The following is a 27,383-nucleotide window of genomic DNA, read 5'->3' on the forward strand; positions in this document are numbered from 1 at the left end:
AAAATCTCATTCGCAAGTGAATGCGCCCCTCTCATAAAATTTCCAATTACCTCTCTCGGATACAAACGAGTTACCATTTATATATATATAATTTTTATGCCATGAATTCTGGCAAATTTGCCGGTATTTACCTGTATATAGGTCGCGGTCTTTTAAAATCACGGTGCAATTATTTTTTCATCCTCTCTTCACCAAAAGACCGACTTTCCATGCCTGTCGAGCGTGGCAAAAGTTGCCTATTACGTGCCACGTCACAATTTACCTCCCGAGGGAGGAAAGTAGTCACTTTCTGCCCACATTAAGTGGATTAAGTCACGCTTCACCTCCCGAGGGAGGAAAGTGGTCACTTTCCATCCGCATAAAAGTAGATTTCGACAGGGAAAAATTGCTTGGACAGCTGGTGGCGTTTCAATCTTTCGGGATTGATGGAGAACCGAGTGGTTTTTTTATTAACAAATTCCTTGTACAACTAAATGCATCATGATTGTTTGTAAGAAATTTCTAAACAATTTGGAACAAAAAATTTCCATTTTTCGATTTCACCGCGACACCGTCAGGTCGTATCGTCACTCGAGAGGCATTTAAAAATTGGCCTTCCGGTTTTAAGGGAGGGTGAAAAATAGTAATATACTGATAAGTACGCATTTCGGGAGTTCAGTAAGCAATTAAGATTCGCGTTTTTCCGGCCTGCGGCAAATTCACCCTCGTCCATTTCGCATATTTTCTCTCTTCATTACGTAATGTACTATTTTTCACGTTTTAAGGTAAATCCCGGACGTTTTTCTTACAATTGTTTTGTATGTAATTATTATTTTTTTTAATGAGTCATGTTTTAGAATTTTGCCCCTTTCGCCCTCTCGGTTCACCGCTGATTTTGATTCTTTTACTCAGGAGAAATGGCCGCACTTTAAGCACGCCAACGAGATACTTTCCTCGGCATCCTCTCGGGAGCTGCTCGTGTAATAGCATTGGCATTGAAAAAGCAGGAACGCGAAACGCCGCGAGTTTCTCCGGCCTCGGCAATTACATGATTACAGGCGTGCGGTAATTGCGGAGGGTTGCCGGAGAAAGAGAGAGAAACGCCGAGGAAACCGGTGGAGGGAAAGAGAAGGACTCACTCGCTCGACCGGTGCTCGACTTTAGAATCACTCGCAGAAACTATTTTTCCATCCGAAGAAGCAGAGAACCCCGAAGAGGCGCCTGTATGAAATTCCTACGAGAGGTCGGGAACAATGACTCGAAAACGTTCCGATAAACGTATTTCTTCCCGATCCGATATCACCTGGGAGATATCAAAATATTATTCCACGCGTTCGCGACATTGATCTGGATGGTTGGAAAGTTTGTCGATTTTAAAAAGTCAGGACCACACGCCGTATAAAAATGCATCTGTCAATATACTGGGTTAGCGAAAAAGTTCTACGACGCTTATCATTTATTATAATCTTGATTTTTTTAATTTGACAAAAACTCGCAGAGAGATATCGAGAAGCTATAAGCGAGACAATAAATGTGATTTCCAAAATGTTGGTGGTTGTGTGGCAGGACTTTCTCGCCAATTCAAGGGCTGATCATGATTTGTGCGAATCTTGGTTGAATGTGGCGTTTGCTTTTTGAGCCGAAGAGTCGATTGTTGAAATAAGGGGTTCCTTTTCAATTTCTTTTCAGCGACGTAACGGTGTCGACGAGTGTGCGAGAGTGGCTGAGGTCTCCAGCTTTTGACGCCCGACAATGGGAAGATGAGGAGTTGTTGTTGATGCTGCAGACCATGTTCGTCGAGCTCGACTTACCGCAGAAATTCAATATTCCGCTGTCGACCTTGAGGAACTTCCTCTTCGAGGTTTACAATAACTACAACGAGGTTCCTTTTCACAATTTCCGGCACTGCTTCTGCGTGGCTCAGATGGTAGGTTCCCCTTTAAATCACTCACCATCGCATCCCTAAATTTCTAACTCTCAATGTACATACGGGATCATTTTGCCCTCATAATTATATTCCAACATAAATAGTTTTGAACAGCGCCATGATTTTTACATGATTGTAGGAGATTAAAGATAAATAGGAATGAATTCTAAAATTAAAATTCATCCAAATTGTGATGATACTAAAGCACGATCGTGAATGTGGATAGTAATTAACTGTAAAAGGAAGCGTTTAAAAAATTGTTTCACTATCCAAATCGGACTCCTTTCATACCATAAGAACTTACACGTACTATCGTGGTATATTAAGTTTCGTTTAAAAAATATATACACAATTAATCATTTCCAGATGTACGCGATAGCCTGGGCCGTCGATCTGCCTTCAAAGATCGGCTACCTCGAGGTCTTCGTGTTGATCGTCTCGTGCATTTGTCACGACCTGGATCATCCTGGTTACAACAACATCTACCAAATAAATGCACGAACTGAGCTCGCGTTGCGCTACAATGACATTTCCCCTCTGGAGAACCATCACTGTTCGGTGGCCTTCAGGGTGCTGGAAGCCCCGGAATGCAACATCCTCGCATCCTTAAATTCCTCGACCTTCAGGACAGTCCGAGAAGGCATCATCAGGTGCATCCTGGCAACGGACATGGCAAGGCACAACGAGATCCTGGGTCAATTCACGGACGTCGTGCCCGAGTTCGATTACTCCAACAAGACTCACATCAACCTGGTCGGTACCATGGCCATTAGATATGGAAATCTGCAGAAGAGATCTCTGATAAAAATGCCCCGTGGATTTACGTACTCGGTCGTTGGTTATTTTCATGCCGCAATAAGTTCCATTAAAATGGCATCGTCCCTGTAATATCGTAACGTTACGTTTCATTCAAGTAAAAATGCACTGATACGGTAGATATACAATGTTAGGTGTATTTGTACAATCTCTAATTTGGGATTCTTATATTTTACACCTTCTCTAAGTGAAACTTAGTTATGGAGTGTGTAAAAATGTGTGTAAATTTCCGTCGATTTTTATCAGTGGAGGTTTTCTGGGTTCTTAGTGTCCTTCTGACTGTGCCTTGGGTCCTTCCAGCTCTCTATGATCCTGATCAAGGTAGCCGACATCAGCAACGAGGCAAGGCCCATGGACGTGGCCGAGCCTTGGTTGGACAGCCTTCTTCAGGAGTTCTTCAAGCAAAGCGATGCCGAAAAGCTGGAAGGTCTTCCTGTGACTCCATTCATGGACCGTGACAAGGTGACCAAGCCATCTTCTCAGTGCAGCTTCATCGGCCTGGTCTTGTTGCCGCTCTTCGAAGCCCTGGGCGAGCTGTTCCCAGAACTCCAGGTACGGTCCCAACCTTCAGGAGACAAAATATCTCGACGTGAAAAAAGATCTATATTAAGTATATATTTAAAAGCTGCCGATACAGCTATACAAGTTGAGCCGATATGAAATTATCATCCGTGGAATCAATCGTTTATTAAACTTTCCTCCAAACCGATTGTACCGCATTGTTTGAAACTTTACCGCGTGAATATGAAGGCCCTAAGGAAAGCCCTAATCCTCATGAAATCTCATTTTCTATGCAAAATGTAAAAACTGTTTATAAACAAATTTAGGAAAATTAAATTCCATGAGCGTTGGGACGTTCCTTAGGACCTCCATATTAAAATTTCAAACGATTCGGTCCACCTAGTTCAGAGAATAATTTTATAGACAATTGATTCCTCAGATGCCGCTTTCGTATCTCCTTAAGACGTCTGTCATGACGAGGGAGGAGCTCGCGACTGGGAGTATTTTCTGCGTCACTGATAAATAATACGTGAAAGTACTTTAAACAAAAGTTGTTTGTCTCTTCGTACTGAACAACTTTTGTAGGGGTCGTTTTTCCAGATTTTGTCCTGGAGATGAGAAAATCGGGTTGATATGAGTAGAACGAGGGGTAGTTACGAGCTCGTCGCTTGGCAGCTTTGTTACCGACTTCGCCTCGGAGAAATACGAACCTAAGGTCTTGCACTTTCAGAATCTGATAGTGAAGCCAGTCAGAGAAGCCTTGGAGTACTACCGTCGCTTGAACGAGGCAGCTAAGGATGAACGTCACCACAGGAAGAGCCTGGTGGACCTGGGAGAGTCCTCGCACTGCTCGACTCCTGGGAACGGACAGCCAGTCGTGAAGTCGGCCTCTTCGCAGAGCGTTCGTTCCAAAAAGTCAGCAGGGACGCAGCATTCCAGGTCGCGTTCGATGGATGACGAAGGGGAAAACCTGACGATCGAGGAGATGGAAAACATCGACTCTTCGGATCCGGAAACGGCGACGGAAGTCGAGATCAGCGAGAAGACGTTGAAGTTCAAGATCTCCACCGAGGGGAACCTCGCTGGCAGGAAGAGTCATCCTGGAAGTCGGAAAGGCAGCCGAGAAAAGACCACCTTGGACTACTACACTCATGATTTGATCAGGGAAATCAGGGAGCATGAACGAGAGAGGAGGAAAAGTCGGGGGGAGCACTTCAGCAGCGACATGAGTTCTCCGGTGAGCGCCAGATCAGCAGACGAGCCCAGGATCCTGGAGGAGCTGGAAAAGGACGAGGTAGTCTTCGTGGAAGCAAGGATTTCGGACGAGAGGCCCGAAGGCAATGGCAATGCGGTTCCGGTGGACGTTTTGGGCGGGAAGAAAGCGTCTATAATAAGCATCGAGGAGGACATGAAGAACTCCAGGAAGGACTCCATCAGAGAAGGGGTGCGTTGCTGTTGCGACGACTCCAGAGACAAGAGCACCGCTAATAACCACGGTAAGTCGCTGCTGACCAGACTTCGGAACTTCACAGACCGCTTAAGTATTAGCTTCGATTCCAAGGAGCCCCCAGTCCCAAAACAAACCAAACACCCGAACTCGAAGACGCTGAACAAGAGCAACTCGATAACCAGCACTTCGTCGAAGCATACTCCGTCAATCTGTAAAAAGTGTAACCTAGCGAAAAGTAACAAAGAGAACGATGTGAAAACGGAGGTGACGACCGTGCGGGCCATGACCCTGCCGAAGGCGAAGAAGTCTCAGGACGGGAAGAACAAGAGCTGGAGAACGGTGTTCGCCAAGGAGAAGAGGCCCTCGGTGTCCTTGGAAGCGCTACCAGCAGTGGACTCCCAGGAGGCGATAGTCGCCAAACACAGGAGGAACTTCTCGAACCCTGAAGGTAAAACTAGCCCTATAGCGAAGAATCTAAGCCTGAGGGAACCTAAAGGGATGAACTTCAAGGAGATAGATTTAAGGTCGAAGCCGGAAATCGTCGTGGACCCTAGCAGCAGCACGACGATGATCGGCAAGGACATCGGTAAGGTAGAGATCAGGAGAAGTTCCGCGAGCATGGAGGATATTTCTAAGATCACTAAACAAAACGAGCCTCCTTTGCTAGGATCCCTAGACGACAAGAAGACCGAGGAGCTCCAGCACACGGGGAGTTTGGATTCGATGCTCTATAAGGAGTCCTTGATCGGAAAGAAGCCCGTGGCGTTTTCCTCCCCGGGGACGTCGAAGAAGACTTCTGCTGGCTTGTTCTCCAGGTTCAAGTCTGGGATGAGCATGGACTCGGGGGCTCGGAGCAATAGTGGATCTTTGCACGAGCCCCAGTCCCCGGGTGGATGGATATCCTCTCTAACAGCTAGCTTCAGACCAAAAAGGCAAGCCAGCGAGACTCCCTCGTCGCCGCATTGCTCGCAGTCGCCTAATCTCGAGGAACCGAAGTGAGGCCGATTGTCCGGATCGATCCTGAAGAGAGGAAAATGCACGCTGCTCCGTGGAGAACCTGGACGGTTCTTCGAATAGGCCGCCAGCTGAGGTGGACCTCGTCGAAGTCGAAACACCAGGATGCCGGACGTTCTATGCGACGATGGCGAAGAGGACGCTGAAGATCCCGTGGCATACAAGAAGCGAGAGGAAGATTGCTCTTCCTTCTGCAGCGCCGGAGGAAACACGATGGAAAGCAGAAGAGAATCCAAAGAGTCTGGATGAAGTCGACCTTCTCTTTACTCCCGAGGAGGCGTCGAGGATATTAAGAGCACTCTTGAGATGACGATGACGATGAACCGAATGAAGAACCTGAACACTCGGATGATACCCTGAAAAATGTTCCGGGGTGAAAATTTGAACGTGGTTGGCTTTCTTCAAGGATAGACGAGCTGGATGCCGGCCATCCGAGGTATTGATGTGATCTGAGCTGAATAAATAACAAATGAGGGGAGTTCTAAAATCCTGATTGAGGTAGAACACTCACTCACGTTCACAATAATGCCGATAAGATGTTAAAGTTCGCCATTTTGGATTACTGAAGAGGCTTGGTGACCTCGATGTCGATGAAAACGCTCAATATTCTAATTGATGAAGACCTCAACATGCTCTGGTCTCTCTATAGAAATAATCTAATTTGACGAAAGACTCTTCCTTTGAGAAACCTCTTCTTGTCAATGCTCGTTTGTTCAGTATAATCCACGCAATTTAATTCTAACGAGCATCTATTCAACATTGTGTTGGTACCTTCGTCGTACCATTCAAATGTATGAATTCATCTTCATTAGTTCCAACCGTTTTTATATATTGGCAACCATCGGATGTGTTTAGAATCGTCATCGTTACTTGCAAAAGAGTACCTTTAAGAAGCACTTTTGCCAAGGGCACAACTTCGGGAACGGATTGCCATTCCCGAAGGAGCGGAAGAATGCCGGCTATCCATTGTAAGGGTAACCTTGAAGACCTCCTGAAGGAGTCCAAAGAAAGTTCAAAGAAGGTCCTTTTTCCATTCTGTTAATGTCTGAAGGCTTCGAGGAATGGGCCAATCAGGGGCGGTGCCAATACAATTCCACGGCTGCTCGATATCCCAGACTAAGAGTACTATAAGGCCCTAGACTATTTTATTTATTGTCTAACCGAACGCGTAGCTTAACGAGTAATCATTAATGTTGTTCGTTATGTATATATATACATATACGTATGGAGTATATACATCGTATATATACATGCGCATCCAGATCCACTCACTGGTACATATATATACACCCACATACCTGCACACACGGATCTAAAGATAGATTGTTAGGTAGACGAACAGATAGGCGGATACGAGTAGATTGTTAGGTAGTTATAGTCGCCATAATGATTAAATTCAAAAAGTCGTAACTGTCCTGAATGTTGCCGAAGTTCCCGCGGAGGTATCGGAAAATGTCTGCAAGTGCCGGGCGATTGTTTTCCCGGATGCGAATCCGATTTCCGTGCACGGCACCGGACCCGCTGTATTGAATCTCTTCAGATCAAAATGAGACTTCAGTTCCTTCGATGATAAACGACCACGCATCTTGGTCCACCATTCCCCAGTAGAGATGGCTGATCTTCGTTTGAAGGCATTCAATACGGCTAATCTAACGTCAGTGACTACAGACAGAACTTAGGAGTTTCTAAGAGTGCCACGAAACTGCTCCACTTTTGTAAAATCATCTCTATGCAAGTCGCTGCCTTTTTATGAGAGACGCCATACGATCTCGCGATGTTCACTCTCAGAATTTTATCAGACATTGCCGTTAAAGATGTCAGCCTATGATTAAATACTTGACTTGAGTTTAGGTGAGGAGACGTAAGGCTCATTTTCCAGCGACTACGTCGCGCCAATCTCGCCCAAACTGAATACGTATAAAATTCGTAGTTGATTGATTGACTGAGAACTTCAACGCGTTGCATCTATCAAAAGGTCTTACCTTTTGTCTGTAGACACTGAGGACCCTAACCCTCGCCGAACTGTAACGATCACAGTGATAATCGTCACATTCGACCTTTCCACGATCAGTTTCTCTATGGTATCGCACTTTCGTTTTTTTTTTTTTAGATGTTTATATTTTTATACTCCAATGACTACATGGCAAATATGACTATACGGCGACTAAACCGCATGTATTGTTGAACTCTAGTCTTACGTTATGGTCGCGGTCCCAACAATTCTACGGACCCTGTTCTTCCCCGATCAACCTCTTCGTGTCCATTTTACAAGATAAGATGATTTTTTGGACACACTTCTGCTTTTACCTGGCGATCTATTTCCTTTCTTAAATCGTAAATTCTTCTCTCTGTTGATACAATAAATTCCCGGGCATTTATCGTCTTTGGCACCATTGATCTCTACTGCCTGAAAGATTTCTATTCAGTCTTGAATATCTGTCCGAGCAGATTTTACTTTCTTGACAATTGATAAGGGGTTCGATAAAAATCAAAACTGTCACCTAGACCTGAAACGAGGCGGTAATACCGAAAGACTTATTAAGCAAGTAAAATCACCGTTAATAAATTGTCGGGTTTTGCGAAGTTTGTAAATTGTTTAATGAGATGGGTGTTTATTACTTCTTAGTTTAATTACTCGGTCCTGTAATAACAATATTTCATTGCGCGGGTTTGTCCATCATTACTCATGTCCATCGTTGGGTATTATCCTCCTCTTTCCGGTTTTCTCTCGTCAGGAACATTTTGAACGCCGACACTCGGCATCGAACTATTGTTAAATACTACCTTGTGCCTGAACTCTATTATTTATTTATTACTCCTTCTAATCTATCGTCCCGTGTAAGAGCGCTGGAATTGAAATACCATTCTTTTTTCTTTCGAAACTCACCCGACATTCCTCGACGAACATCGTAACTTATGCATATCTTTAAACAATGCATTGGACAATGAACAAAAAGTAAAAATTTATTCCGTACAGTGTCCTGATTAAATTGTATGACTAACAATGACCATTTAGCATCACACTCGAAGCGATGTTTATTCGGACAAAATGATAGGTCATCGACGATATACGAGTACTAAATAAAATGGATATAGTAACTTGTAACTCCTGGTATGCTATGATCTTACATAATTGGCACTTTCCAACTACATAATGTAAGCATAAACAATTCGGCGTGAGTTTCGAAAAGAAAAGCCGACGAATTGGCCTAATCGTCGCAATGGTGGGCCAACTATCTCGTATGTCAACCGTTTCAGCACCGTATGACTGTCAATTGATTAGTTATTTATTCACACGAGAGATAATTGTTATCACACATCGGTCAATTATCGAGACGACTAGTATGATATTTTTCGGAGCGATCGATATTGTCAAGTTGTATAAATAAATATCGACTACACCAGCCGTCTCGTGCTCGACTTCCGCAAGATCTCCCTCCGCATTTCCTTTTCCGTAAAAACGTCTCCAAAAAATCGTTCGATCTCGCGAATCGATCCTCGTTAGCTTAGCTAGATCATAAGACCATTGAGATGACCTGTCGGGGAGGAAATAATTGAACATTCATGCGAGTGGACGTCTCCGCGCGCATAAGTGTTACTTGAGAATAATTAAAGAAACAAAAAAAAATAATCAGCTATTTGCTCGCGGGCGAGTGACGATACTTAGAACTAATTACTGTAAGATACATAATCGTAAGAGTCTGTGGGAATTGTAAGCGCCTAAAGAGAAGTATAAAGAACTCGGTGGTCGGTGCTGGCGGCTATGATTAAATTATTAACATTTTTAAACATTTAATTCCTTAGGGACACCCTTGACATATTTAACTTGGCAGAGTATCTAATATATCACGAATATCGTTAAAGTGGCTTCTCATTGATCGACACTTTTATACTAATCTTGTAGCCTTGCATGAAATAGTTAAGAAAATTTCCGTCTAAACAAGATATCTAATCCGCTGAGAAATATTCATTACAGTGGAAGATAAAACTGCCCGTGAAAGATACGCTGGCAAGTTAAGGCTTAATACATTCTTCCGGTATTTGGCACATTTGGAAATTTGAGAATCTTCGTACAAGTAGGGAATTTTTTTTAAACAATTTATTAAACTCACTGTTCGTCCCGTCTGGGGATTTTTTTGAACAAATTTGAGACCCACATATCGACACATATGAGACTGACAGAAGAGTAAAAGTGAAGCTGCGAATCCGAATTTCTCGGTTTTTTGGATCTAAAGCCATGGAGGAGTCGCAGTCCAAAAATATCCCACGGACCAGTCTAAAAGAAAGATATCTAAAGTATTTATTCTGAGAAAGGAGAAGCACTTCTTTAAGTAGAAAAAGGAAATGTAAGACGCCAGCATCGAGGCCGAACCTGTACCAACTGTATCCGTTCGATTCCAAGGTGTTGTACTAGTGCACTGTAGAGGACATTAATTTTAAGCGAGACCATGGTCTACTGTACCGTCAAAAGTAGCTATGGTCGACCCTCTAGTTTCTTTTGTAAATGAAAATATCAGCGAATAAAGTAAGTTATGCGAAAACGTGGCTCGCTCAACTTTGAGTCACCTTGGTACTCCGCCATCTTAATTTGTTTCATGGCAAGTGCACGCAGAGGAATGAAATATCTCTTCATATTCCGTTTAATTGACAGCATTGGAACATAAAAAGTCTATTTCGAACAATTCGAACGGGTATAAAAATTCTACGAAAAAAATTCCACTAAATAAAGGACCTCTCATTGGATAATCCTTTACGCTCGTCCTGCACTCGATGTTATCAGTTAGTGTCGGTCTTTATTCTGCGCACATTTGCATATATCCCGGTCACTGAGGACAACATTAATCCCTTAGGGTTCATTTTGAGAGGGATTGATGTTTCGTCGCAGACAGAGATTTCGTATTTGGATAATATACTGATTAAGCCCAGTTTGGATTGTAAAAGCCCCAGCCGAAGACCTAGGATTAAATATGAAGATCCGGATAAGACAGAGCCTGACTGTAGACTATCAAAACGCAATAAGTGTTTAAAAAAGGAGAAGATTTTTACCGATGCAGCTGTGTGATCCGTCGCCGAAGGGCAAATAGGTGCAAGACTTCATGGCTTTTTTATTCTCCTCGGAAAATCTTTCGGGATCGTATTCCTCGGGATTTGGGAAGTACTGGGGATCCTCCTGAAGTCCCAGGAGTGAGATGAAAATCGGTGTCCCTTTCTCGATTACCAAATTACTGTCCGGCACTTTGTAATCAGCGACCGCTATTCTATCCAAAATTGGTAGCGGTGGGTACTTCCTCAGGGTTTCCGAAACAACCATGTCCAGATAACGAAGACCAGTCACCTGAAAAGATCATATCTTTCCCAAAAAAACGCAGATATGTAACGAGGTCATAAAGTCACATCGTTAATTCATCTATATGTTAGATTGTCGAAAAAGTCACGACGTATTTTCGTAACAGGTGGGACAGAAGAAATGCGTCGTGACGTTTCCGACAACCCAATATATTAATTATAATTAAAATACGGCGATTTCATTGTACTTCCTGAATTTATGAAATTGTACCATTTCATATGTTATTTCTCCGTTATTATTTTCCATAGCCTCGAGGATTTCATTCCTGAGTCGGCTTTGTATTTCTGGGTGCAAAGTCAGTTCGTAAAGAGTAAACGATATTGTCGATGAAGACGTTTCGAAACCAGCAGTGAAAAATATCGCAGACTGGGCCACCAAATTATCGCCATCGAATTCTGAAAATAGCGCACAGTGCAAAGATAAAAGCTCATCGGGGAATAAAATCCGATTCTTCATTACATCCCAATTCAGTCTTATCGCGTGTTTCTGTCTATTTCGCTCTGGTTAAGATGAAACCGTATTTACACAGTTAAATTACTACCTGCAAATTTCAATGTTCATTTCCGTTGTTTGAACTAACCCATCTGCCGAAATCATTATCTACGAGTGTTTCTGTTTCGTTTAGGAAATGGATTGCGGCATAAAATGCAATACTTACTGAAACCCTCGACTTCCTGGCCACTGTGTTTCAGGTCTACCAGAAGATCAATTAGGTCGTTTCTTTTATTACCGGACTTGATGCGTTCGTTTATTGTGCTCCAAAATGTCGCTTGGAGGAACTTCGAGGTGTTCTTTTCGAAAACTGATGCGCGAAACATCTTTGCCAGCTCAGGGACTAAAAAGATACAGGTGAACTCCAACCCCCGTTTAAAATTGAAATCGAAAACTCGTTTCCCCCATTTTCGAAATTCGGCATGAGGGTTGTTCAGAGAGTTCACTCTGAGACCGAACGCAGTTGTGCCGATCAGATCCGTGGTGAACTTTGCGCAGATTTCCTTGAGTTCCAAAACTTGGCCTTTACCTAAAAAAATTATGAATTTAGTACCTATTATAATTGAACATCGATACGGTATGACATCGCATATTAGTGAATTATTAATCTTCTTTAATATGAAGTAAGATCGAATTTCTCGATCATCTAAATCAGAACATTGCACCGTCGTCTGTATTTCCACAACACGATACGAATGTCTTGTAATGTTTCTACGGTAAATCGGTGTGTAGTTGTAACTATTGTTGAAAACTATATCAGCTCAGACCGCCTGTAAAGACGACGTCAAGTATTGCAACGTATTTGTTGATCGCATGTAAATTGTTGTCAATAACCATTCTGATTTATTACGAGCTAATTTCCCTATCGACTTTGTAACGTGCACTTAGCATTAATACTGAGCTGGAATTCTGAGAACATAGATGATGGCCTTCATTAATTTGCACATTATTATCATAATCCGCAGACATCACAATCTCTATGATTATGGCAGCGGCGAGAAAATTGCATACAATTCCCAGCAGGTATTTTTCCAAACGAATGACATTTTCCAACAGAAATTAAAACTGGAATAAACTAGATATTCACGTAGACGGATTATGAATTAGGAAACGAGGTACCTTTTTTTTTTAAAATCGACCTATCATTGCCAATGACAATGCCGGGTAATGATCACAAGATAGACACATCATCCTGAAGACGGGCCCTTCGACACATTTTGCATATCCGCTGATTATTTTGGTGAACTTGATGCAAAAATAGATAGCCCGAAAGAATATAACAAAGGACAATTTCATGCGATTTCCTTGTCTCATACGTCATAATTCAAGGTGGCCGATTCACGGTTACCATAGCCTTAATAAATAAATTCCCAAGAGATCAGGCTACTTCGATAAAAAACATCATGGACATCAATTCGCAAACTCAGAAATTAGTGTAAACGTTTACCTTGAAATTAGTAGATTGAATGAATACGACGTAAACTATATGTAATGTTAAACTAATGTTCAATCAACCAACAATTCAGAATGCCCCATTCGGCAAGTAATTGAAGAAAATTTGTGTTACCTTCCAAGTTGCAAGAATCGAGGTACGTTTGGAGGTTGATGCTGACCTCGGTCATCAGGTCGAACGTCCTCTTCAACCTCCCGGAAGAGAACATCGGGGTCAACTTGGTCCTGACGGTCTTCCAGGCGGGGTTCTTCAGCATGAAGAGATTCGCAAATCCTAGGACATCATCTTCTCCGGTGGCGGCATACCTGTCCACGAAGTAATTGAAGTCCTTAATAAGAACGTGCTTGATGAGCCCAGGATCCCTGAGCAGCAGGGAGGGTTTGTCAAAAATATAAAACCCAACATAATCGGTCCCTTCCCCTTTCTCATACAGGTCCTTAAGGAACTCCCCTGGGGATTTCTTCATGAAGAGACAGTTGAAAAAATTCCCGAAAAATGGGGAAGGCGAGACCTCGAAAACGCCACGTTTCTTCCAGTAATTGAACTTCCTCGTCATGTACAAGTACGCCGCAACAAAGGCGGCCAGGAACAGGATTATCCCGTCGAGGCCCCAGTAATTCGAGATCACCGCCATGTTCGCAATCTCTTCCACGAGACAGATCTCAAGATCAAAGGCACCAGATCTTTTGGATGAAAATTTGAGTCCCGAGAAACGTGTGTGATACCGCCGAACACGCGAACAAGGATCGCGGAAAATGCACGGTCGACTGCAGCCGCGTACTTGGAGAATGGCTCGGTTGGCCCACTTTTATGAAGCACTTGGGGTTCTACATAATTTCCCCCACTTTTAGCGGGTGTTAACACGAATGCTGCAAGTCATGACCGATATATTATCGTTACAATGTAATCTCTATCTTGTGACTTACACGTGCTTATCGAGGGAAAAGTAACACTTAAACCAAACGAGTTGGCCCCCGAGTCGAAATGTTCGCCCCGTATGGTATTCATGAACACACGTGAGAATATGTATAATACGAGAATTTAAGATAGGGAGATGATTCAAATTTAATTTTAATCATTTAATTTTTGTCCGCTTGTGTAGGGTTCAAATGTGCGGTAGATCGAAACTCGATTGAACCTTCGTTAGTAATGAGGTGTAATTAAAAATAGATTAAGTTGTAATGAGAAAAATGAACACTGAGAATGAATATCTATGACGTAGATTAGTTATCTATGAAATCTGTAGGCGTCTACGATACGTGTATACAATCTTTAATATCAGGTCATCTAAATTTTGGGTATATCTAAAATAGCGTTCATAGTATATTGGAAATGGGATTTGAGAATAATACACTTTATTGTATTTAATTTAACAAAGACTTTATTCTTTCTATAACGCTCAGAGGACCCATCTTTGCTTCTCCAATCACTCTAGCGAACTAACTACAAAAGGGCAACTGCTGATCTCGGTCAGCACCAGTGATGACTAAATTCTTTCTCTGGACCCTCTTTGTGGAGGTGCGACTCTGCGTCGCCTCTTAATCCAAACAACGGTTCTTATCGTTTCTGAAAACCCTCCACTAAACATGGGCCAGACTCTCTCTCTCTCTCTATACACATTAAACATAGATTGGTTTTTGTTTCATTTATAAACCTCAATCTTCAGGTTTATAATTCCAACATAGTATATATATATATATATATATATATCTTACATTAATTCACTAGAAATTGATATACGAGTATAATACGTCTACTATACATCCAGCCATGCCTGAGCAGGTACCTAAATTCTATCAAACACTGATTTAAAGAGCCATATATTGGAAAATGATTTGCCCTCGCAATCATTCGTCAGCCTTGGTGATTATTTTACGCACATTTATATATAATCCGTCCAACGATGTTATCAAAAATCCCTTAGGGTTCAGTTTGAGGGGGATGGGCGTTTCGTCGCAGACAGAGACTTCGTATTCGGATAACATTTTAACTAGGCCCAGTTTGGTTTGCAAAAGTCCCAGCCGAAGACCTACAATCAAATATAATGATCCGGATAAGAGAGTTCCTGAATTTGTATTATCAGAGAAAAAAACGTTATATAAAAAAAGGGAAGAATTTTTACCAATGCAGTTGCGGGGTCCATCACCGAAAGGCATGTAGGTGAAAGACTTCCTCGCTTTTTTATTCTCTTCGGAAAACCTTTCAGGATCGAATCGTTCGGGATTTGGAAAATATTCGGGATCCCAGTGAAGTCCCAGCAATGAGATGAAAATTGGCGTTCCTTTCTCGATTACCAAATTACTGTCCGGGATTTTGTAATCAGCTATCGCCATTCTGTCCAAAATTGCCAACGGAGGGTACTTCCTCAAGGTTTCCGAAATAACCATGTCTAGATAAGGAAGACCGGTCACCTGAAAATGTCGTTATTTTTCTGAAAAATACATACACACGAGGTCATCAGCTCACATTCTTAATTTTCTGCAATTAAACACATTTTAATAAAATCTGGCTCTCTTGGCAGAGTTTCTTGTATTTTCTGAATTTATGAAATTCTACCATTTCGTATGTCATTTCTCCGTTATTCCGTTCCAATGCCTCGTGGATTTCTGTTCTCAGTCGATTTTGAATTTCTGGGTGCAATGCCAATTCGTACAGAGAAAATGACATCGTCGTTGAAGACGTCTCGAAACCAGCGGTAAAAAATATCGCGGCTTGGGCTACCAAATCGTCGCCATCGAATTCTGTAAATATGATAGACAGTAGATATAACAGTTCATCGGAGATCTAAATTCAATTTGTTTCTCTTGCATTTTAATCTTATCATGCTTCCTTTCAGCTGGTTTTTCTTAAGATCAAGCAGAAGTGACGCAGCTAAATTATTACTGGTTCATGCCTCATATTGTTGATTGATCGAATGCAATTGCCGAGATTATTGGTTTATTTACAAAATAGAGTGTGGTATAAGATAAGATACTTACTGAAGCCCTCGATATCCTGTTCACTGTTCTTCAACTCTACCAGAAGGTCTATTAAGTCGTTTCGTTTGCCTCCTGACTTGATGCGCTCGTTTATGGTGCCCCAAAAAGTGGATCTGAGGAACTTCGAAGAGTCTTTTTCGAAAAATGACAGCCCAAGCGGCGCGGCCAGCTTGGGGGCGAAAAAGAGCAACGTCATTTCCAATCCCCGTTTAAAACTGTAGTTGAAGACCTGCTTTCCCCATTTCCGAAATTCCGCCTCGGGATTGTTCAGGGAGTTCACTCTGAGACCGAACGCAGTTGTGCCGATCAGATCCGTAGCGAACTTCGCGCAGATTTCCTTGACTTCCAAGACTTGTCCTGTGCCTGGAAAAATCATGAATTTAGTCTCTGCATCGTGTGCATAATATGTAAGTATGCGGAGTGTTTGTACCTTGGAGATAAATAAAAATAAAAGGGAGAGGGAACGTTTGGTCGGCGAAATAAATGACGTTCAAGTGACAGTGCAACATATCTCCGAAATGGATGCAGCGATTCGTTTCAAATTCTACCCCGTAAGTATGGAGGCTCTAAGGTAGGTCCTGAAACTCACGAAATCTCACTTTTTATTAGAATCGAAAATGAAAGTATAGAAAATACTTTCGCGAATGATTGTGAGAAAATTGTGGGGAACGCTTCATTTCGCATAATTCATACCGCAACGTGTGACAGACTTCAACATAAATATTAATGTCTGTAATGTGGTGCCCCAGATTACGTTATCACTTAAGTATCCAAAACGGCGTTACCATCAAACGTAGATAAATATAGAATGAAACGTAGATGAATTTTATTTTATCGAAGTGGATTAAACTTCTGAGCGCCCCTTCCATATCACCGCTATCTAAATGTTTCGTTTTATTTTCAACCCTCATATATGCCAGGTAATTAGCTAGGCATTAGAGATGAAACTGTGCACTTTGATCTAAGTGCGCCTACCTTCTAAATTGCAAGACTCGAGATATATTTGGAGGTCCTTGCTGATGTCGGTCATCAATTCGAACATCTTCTTCAGCTTCCCGGAGGTGAAGATAGGAGACAACTTGGACCTGACAGTCTTCCAGGCGGGATTTTTCAGGAGGATCAGATTGGCAGCACCGAGTCTGTCTCCTTCCCTGGTAGATATGTGTCTGTCTGCGAAATAGTTGAAGTCCTTAACAAGGATGTGCTTGATGAGGCCAGGATCCCTGACCAGCAGGAAGGGCTTGTGAAAAATATAAATCCCAATAAAATCGGTCCCTTCCCCTTTGTTGTACAGGTCCTTCAGGAACTCCCCTGGGCATTTCTTCATCAATAGACAGTCGGAAAAATTCCCGACAAATGGGGAAGGTGGGATTTCCAAAACGCCGCGTTTCTTCCAGTAATTCAACTTCCTCGTCATGTACAAGTATGCCGCAGCAATGGCGGCCAGGAACAGGATTATCCCGTCTAGGCCCCAGTAACTCGAAATCACCGCCATCTTGGCAACCTCTTCCACGAGACAGACCTCAAAGTCGAAGGCACCAGATCTTTTGGATGAAAATTTGAGCCCCGGGAAACGTGTGTGATACCGCCGAACACGCGAACAAGGATCGCGGAAAATGCACGGTCGACAGCAGCCGCGTACTTGGAGAATGGCTCGGTTGGCCTACTTTTATGAAGCACTTGGGGTTCTACATAATTTCCCCCACTTTCAGCGTGTGTTGTTAATACGAATGCTGCAAGTCATGGCCGATAAATTATCGTTACACTGTAATCCCTATCTTGTGACTTACACGTGCTTATCGGAGTAAAAGTAACATTTAAACCGTACGAGTTGGCCCCCGAGTCGAAATGTTCGCCTCGTATGGTATTCATGAACACACATGAGAATGTGTACAATACGAGAATTGAAGATAAGGAGATGATTCAAATTTAATTTTAATCGTTTAATTTTTGTCCGTTTGTGTAGGGTTCAAATGTGCGGTAGATCGAAACTCGATTGAACCTTCGTTAGTAACGAGGTGTAATTAATAATAGATTAAGTTGTGAGAAATATGAACGTTAAGGTTATTGGTGGACTAAATGAAATTGATATCTCAATCGACAAAATAAATGGTTAAGAGAATACAGGATTGTGAGGTTTAAATGACGTCGATTACTTTGACATCATTATGTGCGATGCGATGCCAAATTTCATGAACATCGGTGCAATTTATATGTACATGATTTTCGTGTGTACGGAAGAACTGAGCTAAATTAAACGTCAATAACGATATAGGAGTATTAAATAAAAACATGTACACGTGTAAGATTTAATTCCTGGCATGCTATAATTTGACATAAATGGCAATCCTTGAATACAATAACTTGAATACAAACAATTCGGCGTGAGTATCTGATCAACTATCTCATGCATCAACCATTTCAAAACTATATTACTGCCAGCTGATTTATTCACATCAGAAATAACTTATCACTAAATTAAGCGAATCCGAGTTTTTTGGTTTTTGCAACCAAAGTCACGGAAGAGTCACAATCTAGACACCTCCCATGGACCAGTTTGAAAGAATGATATCTGAAATATTTATTAAAAGTAAGGAAAAGCATGTTTCATTGACGAAAAAAACATATCACGCCAGTAACTCGCACCAACTAAGGTGTTATACCGATCCACTATAAAAGTCATAAATTTTAAGTGAGCTTATAGAATACTCTACGATTAAAAAGTCATTACAACAGACCATCTAGTTTCTTTAATATACAAGAATATCAATCAATAAAGTAAGTTATGCAGCTCGCTGAACATCAGACGCATCCTGGCATTCCCCATCTTAGTTTTCGTATGGAATGATCATCTTAAGAAATGAATTCCTATTTACATTCCGTTGAGTTAATAACATAGTTACATATAAATTGCGCATCGAGCAGATGTAAAAATCATATCAGATCACCCGGTTTAAAGGCACTTCTATTGGATGATTATTTAGGATAGGATGGCACTAGATGTTAAGCGGGTATTTTCCGCACATTTACATATAATCCATCTAATGTCGAAGTGATTAATCCCTTAGGATTCAATACGAGAGGAATTGGTGTTTTGTCGCAGACCGAGACTTCATATTGGGATAATATCTTGACCAACCCCAGTTTGCTTTGTAAAAGGCCCAGCCGCAGACCTGTAATTAAATATGAAACCCGAGATAAACTTATCAATATCGAAGAAGCAAGAACCATATTAAAAAATGAGAAAATTATTACCAATGCAGTTTCGGGGTCCGTCTCCGAAAGGCATGTAGGTGAAAGGCTTCCTCGCTTTCTTATTCTCTTCGGAAAACCTTTCAGGATCGAATTGCTCGGGATTTGGAAAATTATCGGGATCCCAGTGAAGTCCCAGCAAAGGGATGAAAATCGGTGTACCTTTCTCGATTACCACATTACTGTCCGGGACTTTATAATCTGCAGCCGTTACTCTGTCCAAAAGTGGTAACGGTGGGAACTTCCTCAGAGTTTCCGAAACCACCATGTCCAGATAAGGAAGATTGACCACCTGGAAATATCATTGTCTTTCGGAGATATACAGGCATATGAGGTCATAAACTCGCATCACTAATTTTCTTTAATTAAGTACTGTTTGGTAAAAGCTAGCGCTCCTTGCCGATTTTCCTGTATTCACTGAATTTATGAAATCCCACCATTTCGTAGGTTATTTCTCCATTATTCTCTTCTAGAGCCTCGTGGATTTCTTTTCTGAGCCGGTTTTGGATCTCTGGTTGCAAGGCCAGTTCGTAGAGAGTAAAGGAAATTGCCGTTGATGACGTTTCGAAACCAGCTGTAAAGAATACTGCAGCTTGGGCTACCAAATCATCCCCATCGAATTCTGGAAATATTGCACAGAGCAGATGTAAACATCTCATTGGGAAACATAATCGGAGACTTTTGATAATCTCAATTGATCTCATCTTTGGTTTTTGTGTAGTGCGTGGTTGATAAGATAAGGAGGAATTGACGCAGTTGAATCATTATTAAAATTCACGGACCCATGGCTATGCGTTATAATGGAATACAGCTCTATGAATTATTACTGCCCTACAAAAGAATACATCTGCACTTTTAGCAAAGGACAGAGACGCCGATAAAGTTTTGCACTTACTGCAGGAATAATCACATCAACAGCAAAAATATTTCCAATTATATCGAATGCAGATGTAACCATTGGAGAGTTTTTTTTCCTTTTTTTTTTAAGGGCTTACTAAATGAGCAAATGAATTTTGAGCAACGTGTAAAAAATTATCGTTCTCACTACTCGAAAAATGAGTGATATACAATTTGTTGCCGGTGGAAAAGAATATCGCAACCGTGAGAAGAACTTCTGTTACTCCAGTGAAGTAATTGGTTTTTTATTCCAATACAACAATACTGTTTCTGGACAAATGCTTTGCTGGCCCATTTTTAACTATTCACGTTTATTGAAGCAAGTCAACTATTTCTTCTTACCGTCAATTCTTTCTCGGAATTAATATGGAATTTGTGTTTAATATTATTCACGAGATAGATTATGTTATAGGAGAAAATACTCACGGAAACCTTCGATTTCCTGTTTGCTATTTTTCAGCTCTATCAGTAGATCGATTAAGTCGTTTCTCTTATTTCCAGATTTGATTCGCTCGTTTATGGTTCCCCAGAGACTGGATCTAAGGAACTTCTCGGTCTTTTTTGGAAAAAACGACAGACGAAGCGGTCCGGCCAATTTGGGGGCGAAAAAGAGCGTCGTCAACTCCAATCCCCGTAAAATAGTGAAATGAAACATCTGTCTCCCCCATTTTCGAAATTCGGCCTCAGGATTGTTCAAAGAATTTACTCTTAGACCGAACGCAGTAGTGGCAATCATATCGGTGGTGAACTTCGCGCAGACCTCCTTCATTTCCAAAACTTGTCCATTCCCTGGAAAAATTGTGCTTCTAGTACCTCTTTCAAATTTCGTTTCTCTCAAAAATGAATAATGATACGACGTGATATGTGAGTAAATTATAAACCTTTTAAAAATCCGAAAAAAGAAAAATAGTTTAAGATATATGATTTCCCTATCATCGGAAAGTCCATCGTGTTATCGTCCGCATTTGCATAACACGGTACGAACGTATTTCAAATTTTCCGCAATTAATCTATGTGTGACTGCAGCTGTTTTCTAAACACATTATGTAGATAACAGGGAATTAAAGTGTATATCAACATGCTGCCGAAATTCAGTAACCACTGGTATATAATAACGCGTTTCTTCGCAGATTCTTGTTTTTCCATCGTTTCAATCGAACCAGCAATTAGAAAATTTCAATTCATTGCTTTTTTTCTCTATATCGTATATTTATGATAATGTACCTGTCACGTACAACTCGAAAAACTCGACTCGCCTGATTCAACGTAAAAGGTGTGTTTAATGATGATGATATGTCGTGTCACTCTATATTTTAGCTTGGCTGCCACCATGTATTTCCGTGATTGAAAAGAGAACATGTTTGCGGCGATCAATTTTCTACCAGATCATTAAAATCTCTTTTAAAAACATAAAACTCTACTAGTAACTATCGATGTTCAGTCTACAACAGATGCTGCCGTATTTTCAATGATTAAATTTCATTTTTTATTGAGATATATCATGTTCTATCTAATCAGTCCATATAATGAACTATAATATCGATGAAATCTGCGATGTTTCATAACAAGTTGAACATGTTGCAATCACCAGCTCTCTCTCCAAGCACATTATTCATAAATAATGCATAATTTGAATAAGTTTCCAGTTACTAATAATAAGCATCAATGAAAACAAGCTACTCGCATAATTAATATACATTGATCCGAAAAGCTCAGCAACTCGCCTCAAAATAGATCTTGAAAATATTAAATTTAATTAATCCAGCGCGTACTATTTACGATCTTAGATTCATTTCCAGTCCACCAAAAATTCCAAAACGTCCCATTAAGCAGGAAATTCGAGAAAGTTTAAAGTACCTTCCAAATTGCAAGACTCGAGATAGGTTTGGAGGTCCTCGCTGATGTCAGTCATCAAATCGAACATCTTCTTCAGCTTCCCGGAAGTGAAGATGGGAGACAACTTAGACCTGACGGTTTTCCAGGCGGGGCTCTTAAGGATGAAGAGGTTGGCAGCTCCAAGTCTGTCGTCTTCCCTGGCGGCGGCATATCTGTCTATGAAGTAGTTGAAGTCCTTAACAAGGATGTTCTTGATGAGTCCAGGGTCCCTGATCAGCAGGAAGGGCTTGTCAAAGATGTAGAACCCGACACAATCGGCCCCCTCTCCTCTGTCGTAGAGATCTTTGAGGAACTCCCCTGGGGATTTCTTCATGAAGATACAATCGGAATAATTCCCGAGGAACGGGGAAGGTGGGACCTCCAGAACGCCGCGTTTCCTCCAGTAGTTGAACTTCCTCGTCATGTACAAGTACGCCGCGGCAATGGCGGCCAAGAGAAGAATGATCCCATCAAGGCCCCAATAACTTGAGATCACCGCCATTCTGGCAGCCTCTTCTACGGGCCAAACTTCAAAACCGAAGTCACCAGATATATTTGATTAAACTTTGAGTCCTAGGTACGTCTTCGGAACTACCGAACACTCGAACAGTATTAGGGAAAATGTACGTTCGACATCGCTCGCGGACTCCTAGATGTGCTAGATTTATTCCCATTTATCAGGCGCCGTTACTTGCGATTCTACGCGATTTCTCCCCACTTCTAGCGTGGATATATACTACGATGTTGTTAACAGGAATACGCCTAATTATAGCTAACACTCTATTGTCGCGATGTAACAAGCATCTTGTCATCTAAACGGCCTTGTCGGAAGGAATCCATTATGCCGTTCGGGCGTAATGTTAAGCCTGTCCTCCGACAATAAGACCAAAAATATGAAAGGATACCCGAATTCGATATCCGAGATAATGTTCAATGAATGTCCGCGCAATTTGTCCGTGTACATCATTTTCATTTTTGTAGAGGTACATTGTTTCTGGTGACATTCTATACACACTGAAGAGGCTTCGCCACCTTAGAGGAAATTTAGACTGTCGATTGTGCGCGACGAAGTATTAATATTTATTATATACAGCTCAACTTCGACAAATATTGTTAATGATGCATTCTTTTAATCAATGCATTACTGAATTCATAGGAAATAAAAATGAATTACATATAGTGTCTTTATCACATTAAATGACTACTGGGTGTTACACTCGGAGTAATGCCTGCTTTAAGAATAAATCACAGCTCAATGATTACGATACTGTATAACTGATAATTGGATAATTATGTATTCACACGAGAGACAGTTGAAAGTTCACCCTGAGAAATTACATTTCTCTTTGTGTTCAATCAATAGCATCGTTACATATATAACGAATGTTGAACAGTTCGATGAAATGTAAAAATTTTGTCAGATCACCGGTTCGAAGGGTCTCTCAGTCGATGATTATTTGCATCCTTTTTGCATTCGATGTTATCAGCTAGCCTCGGTTGTCAGTTTCCGCATATTTAGAAATATTCCATCTAATGATGTGGTTATTAATCCCTTAGGATTCAATTTGAGGGGGACTGGCATTTTTTCACAGACGGACACTGCGTATTTGGATAATATATTGATCAGGCCCAGTTTACTTTGTATAAGTCCCAGCCGAAGACCTGTGATAAAATAAAACACTGATAATAAGATTCACTACCGAAGAAACGAAAATTATTGTTTAAAAAAAAGGAGAGGAAATTTACCGATGCAGTTGTGGGGTCCGTCGCCGAAGGGCATATAGATGCAAGGTTTTCTAGCTCTTTTATTTACATCGGAAAATCTCTCAGGGTCGTATAGCTCGGGATTTGGAAAATACTCGGGATCCGCGTGAAGTCCCAGCAATGGGATGAAAATCGGTGTACCTCTCTCGATTATCAAATTACTGTCCGGGACTTTATAATCTGCAGCCGTTACTCTGTCCAAAAGTGGTAACGGTGGGAACTTCCTCAGAGTTTCCGAAACCACCATGTCCAGATAAGGAAGATTGACCACCTGGAAATATCATTGTCTTTCGGAGATATACAGGCATATGAGGTCATAAACTCGCATCACTAATTTTCTTTAATTAAGTACTGTTTGGTAAAAGCTAGCGCTCCTTGCCGATTTTCCTGTATTCACTGAATTTATGAAATCCCACCATTTCGTAGGTTATTTCTCCATTATTCTCTTCTAGAGCCTCGTGGATTTCTTTTCTGAGCCGGTTTTGGATCTCTGGTTGCAAGGCCAGTTCGTAGAGAGTAAAGGAAATTGCCGTTGATGACGTTTCGAAACCAGCTGTAAAGAATACTGCAGCTTGGGCTACCAAATCATCCCCATCNCCATTGTTGTTGATTAGGAATATGCGGTTCTACCGATTGATCCTGGGTTTTGTGTTTAATTTTATATATTGTATGATATAAGAAAAAATACTCACTGAAACCGTCGACTTCTTGTCCGCTGTTCTTCAGCTGTATCAGAAGGTCGATTAAGTCGTTTCTTTTAGCACCTGACTTGATGCGCTCGTTTATGGTGCTCCAAAAAGTGGACGTGAGGAATCTCGTGTTGCCTTCCTCGAAAAATGAGAAATTAAGCGACTTTGCCAGCTTGGGGATGAAGAAAAGCGACGTCAACTCAAACCCCCGTAAAACGGTGAAAGAGTACATCCGTTTTCCCCATTTGCGAAATTCGGCATCAGGATTGTTCAAGGAGTTCTCTCTAACACCAAACGCAATCGTGGTGATCAGGTCTGTGGTAAACTTTGCGCAGACGTCTTTTAGTTCCATAACTCGTCCTTCACCTAGAAAAATCGTGTATATTGTACATATTAGAAATGAATATCAGTACAGCATAATATTGCACCTCCTTTTTCAGATTTTCTGTTTTCCCTCTCTTCGGAAACTCGTTCATTGCCTATTAAAATCGTGAACTTGGTATCTCAAGGGGTAAATATAGACATGACATAGATTCGTGGGTAAATAAATTATAAACATCTTTTCAAGTGACGTGGAAATCAAAATTAATGAATTCGGATTTCTCGGTAATTGGGAAGGAAGCATTGCATTATCGTCCGTATTTGCATGGCACGATACAAACGTTTTGTAAATATTCCACGATTAATCGACTGCGTGTCTGCAGGTGATATTGAAGACATTTCATGAGAAATAGACTGAGGTCCAATTTGCACATCGATATTTGCGCAAATCGAGTAACCACTGGTTCATAATGGCGTGTCTTTCTCGCCGATTCGTATTTTCACTTGAACATTAAAATCGCGATGAAAGTACAAAATCAGCGGTAGTAACTGTCCCTATTCAGACTATGTCAAATACTGCCGCATTTTTACTGATGACATTTAATTTCGAATCGATGTTTATTATGCCTTATTACGGGCAAATTTCTCCATCTGCTTTGCACGTACGTTTAATCCAGAAACTGAATTAAAAATTTCAGGCAATCTGTGAGTATCTTTATCAAATTGCACACGACGTATTTGTTGGTTTCCTCTAGGGGTATTATTTGCAAATGCATAGCTTCAATCAACGTTCATAAAAAAAATGTCAAAGAGAACAAGCTACTTGCTTAGATTAGATCATAGACATCTATTAGGAAACGTAGCAGTTTGCGGGAATGTTTGACATCATACTATTGACTGTAATAAATTCAATGAACTATTTATAATATTATACTCATTTTCAATCAAACGACAATCCAGTCAAGATATAATTCAACAAGTAATTGAAGTTTAATCTACCTTCTAAATTGCAAGACTCGAGGTACGTATGAAGGTCTTCGCTGATATCAGTCATCAGCTCGAACATCTTCTTCAGCTTCCCGGAGGTGAAAATGGGTGACAACTTGGTCCTGACGGTTTTCCAGGCAGGACTCTTAAGGAGGAAGACGTTGGCAGCACCAAGTCTGTCATCTTCCCCGGAGGTGACAAATCTGTCCATGAAGTAGTTGAAGTCTTTGATAAGGATGTGCTTGATCAACCCAGGGTCCCTGACAAGCAAGGCGGGCTTGTCAAAAATATAAAACCCAACACAATCGGCCCCCTCTCCTCTGTCATAAAGATCCTTGAGGAACTCCCCCGGGGATTTCTTCATAAACAAACAATCGGAATAATTCCCGAGAAAGGGGGAAGGTGGGACCTCCAAAACGCCGCGTTTCCTCCAATAATTGAACTTCCTCGTCATGTAGAAGTACGCCGCAACAATGGCGGCGAAGAGAAGGATAATCCCATCGAGACCCCAATAATTAGAGATCACCGCCATCTTGGCAGCCTCTTCCACGGATCGGAGCCTAAAATCGAGGAAATTATCTCCTCGACAAATATTACAGTACCCGAATTATTTTCGGATTTATCCAGCACTCGAAGAAGTGCCTTGAGAAATACACGTTCGATATCGGTCGCGGACTCGAATAAATTTCTGGAATTGTTCGCATTTATCGAGCTCCGTCCCTCGGGAATTGTGCAATTTCCCCCACTTTCGGTCTACCATACTTGATATTGTTAACGCGAATACAGTTAATTATCGTTAATATGTTACCGTCCCGATTGGGAAGTGTCCTATGACCTGAGCGGTCTCCATGCAAATAAACCAGCACGGAGATCAGTCGTAATGTAAATTTTGAGGTGCGATAAGATATCGGATCCGCGACGTGAAGAAATTCCCAGATTCGAAATCCGCGTTGGAATTCCACGATTTTAGCGTAATTTGTATGTGCACGATGTTCGCATCTGTGGAGGTGCTTTGTTGTTCTCAATGGCCCAATGCACCCTGAATGGGTTTCGCCAACTATGAGGAAACTCGGATCGCGGATTAAGCATAACGAGTGTCAATTTTTTTTTTCTTATTTCCTCTTCATCATCGTGACTCCCCGTGGTGGGATGGCGAATTATCAGGGTTTATCGATAGAAGTTGACAGAGCAACGACTGCCCTGACTGATCCCTAGTAGCGCAAAATATTTGACCTATATTTTCTATATATTTAACGAATATCGTACATTTTGTAAATATTTAGCAGACATTTTAAATATTCGCAAAACGTTAACTGTAGAATATTATCTCTATAATATTTATATAATATTACCTCCATGTGTTTTCATAATATTTTTCTACCAGATGATTTCTCCAGTAATGAAATAGCGGAACGAAAATATTAGAAAAATTTCTCGTGTTTTTTGACACCAAATGAAGTGTCCGATAATAGTCGTTAAGTAAAAGATGTATTTTTCTTATGTTAATAAGTTAAAAATATATTTCTCTATATGTTTGTAAATTATAGAAACTAAATATGTCATTGAGATTTTCAAGAAATATTTCAAATATCTTCGAATGAAATCTACAAGAAATCTTAGAAAATCTGTCGCTTGAGATAT

General features: G+C 41.2%; 3 protein-coding genes across 6 annotated transcripts in view; 1 reads left to right on the forward strand and 2 right to left on the reverse strand.

Moving 5' to 3' along the window:
• LOC105704027 overlaps positions 1 to 9,009 on the forward strand; it is a 132,536-nt gene extending 123,527 nt beyond the window's left edge. For all 4 annotated transcript variants that reach the window (XM_012432868.2, XM_012432867.2, XM_012432871.2 and 1 more), the window contains 4 exons: positions 1,669 to 1,906; positions 2,273 to 2,659; positions 3,023 to 3,274; positions 3,954 to 9,009. In XM_012432868.2, the coding sequence (XP_012288291.1) occupies positions 1,669 to 1,906; positions 2,273 to 2,659; positions 3,023 to 3,274; positions 3,954 to 5,672 (2,596 nt within the window). In that variant the 3' untranslated portion in view covers positions 5,673 to 9,009. The remainder of the gene's footprint in view (positions 1 to 1,668; positions 1,907 to 2,272; positions 2,660 to 3,022; positions 3,275 to 3,953) is intronic.
• On the reverse strand, positions 8,280 to 22,653 carry LOC105704030. The gene is made up of 15 exons (XM_012432873.2): positions 21,964 to 22,653; positions 20,533 to 20,895; positions 19,647 to 19,831; positions 19,213 to 19,501; positions 18,967 to 19,130; positions 16,933 to 17,620; positions 15,958 to 16,320; positions 15,536 to 15,720; positions 15,102 to 15,390; positions 14,830 to 15,008; positions 13,094 to 13,784; positions 11,693 to 12,055; positions 11,245 to 11,429; positions 10,734 to 11,022; positions 8,280 to 10,642 (listed from the first exon to the last, which is right to left on the reverse strand). The coding sequence occupies exons 1-15, from the start codon at positions 22,481 to 22,483 to the stop codon at positions 10,464 to 10,466; spliced, it is 4,932 nt and encodes a 1,643-aa protein (XP_012288296.2). The 5' UTR covers positions 22,484 to 22,653; the 3' UTR covers positions 8,280 to 10,463.
• Positions 22,654 to 23,046: 393 nt separating this feature from the next.
• Positions 23,047 to 26,407, reverse strand: LOC105704031 (cytochrome P450 6k1). Its single transcript, XM_023432422.1, has 5 exons — positions 25,755 to 26,407; positions 24,451 to 24,800; positions 24,162 to 24,371; positions 23,728 to 24,016; positions 23,047 to 23,643 (listed from the first exon to the last, which is right to left on the reverse strand). The coding sequence occupies exons 1-5, from the start codon at positions 26,272 to 26,274 to the stop codon at positions 23,465 to 23,467; spliced, it is 1,548 nt and encodes a 515-aa protein (XP_023288190.1). The 5' UTR covers positions 26,275 to 26,407; the 3' UTR covers positions 23,047 to 23,464.
• Positions 26,408 to 27,383: the final 976 nt, after the last annotated feature.

This window comes from Orussus abietinus, unplaced genomic scaffold (assembly GCF_000612105.2).
Source record: "Orussus abietinus isolate OABI.00-Male unplaced genomic scaffold, Oabi_2.0 scaffold7, whole genome shotgun sequence".
Taxonomy (NCBI): Eukaryota; Metazoa; Arthropoda; class Insecta; order Hymenoptera; family Orussidae; genus Orussus; species Orussus abietinus.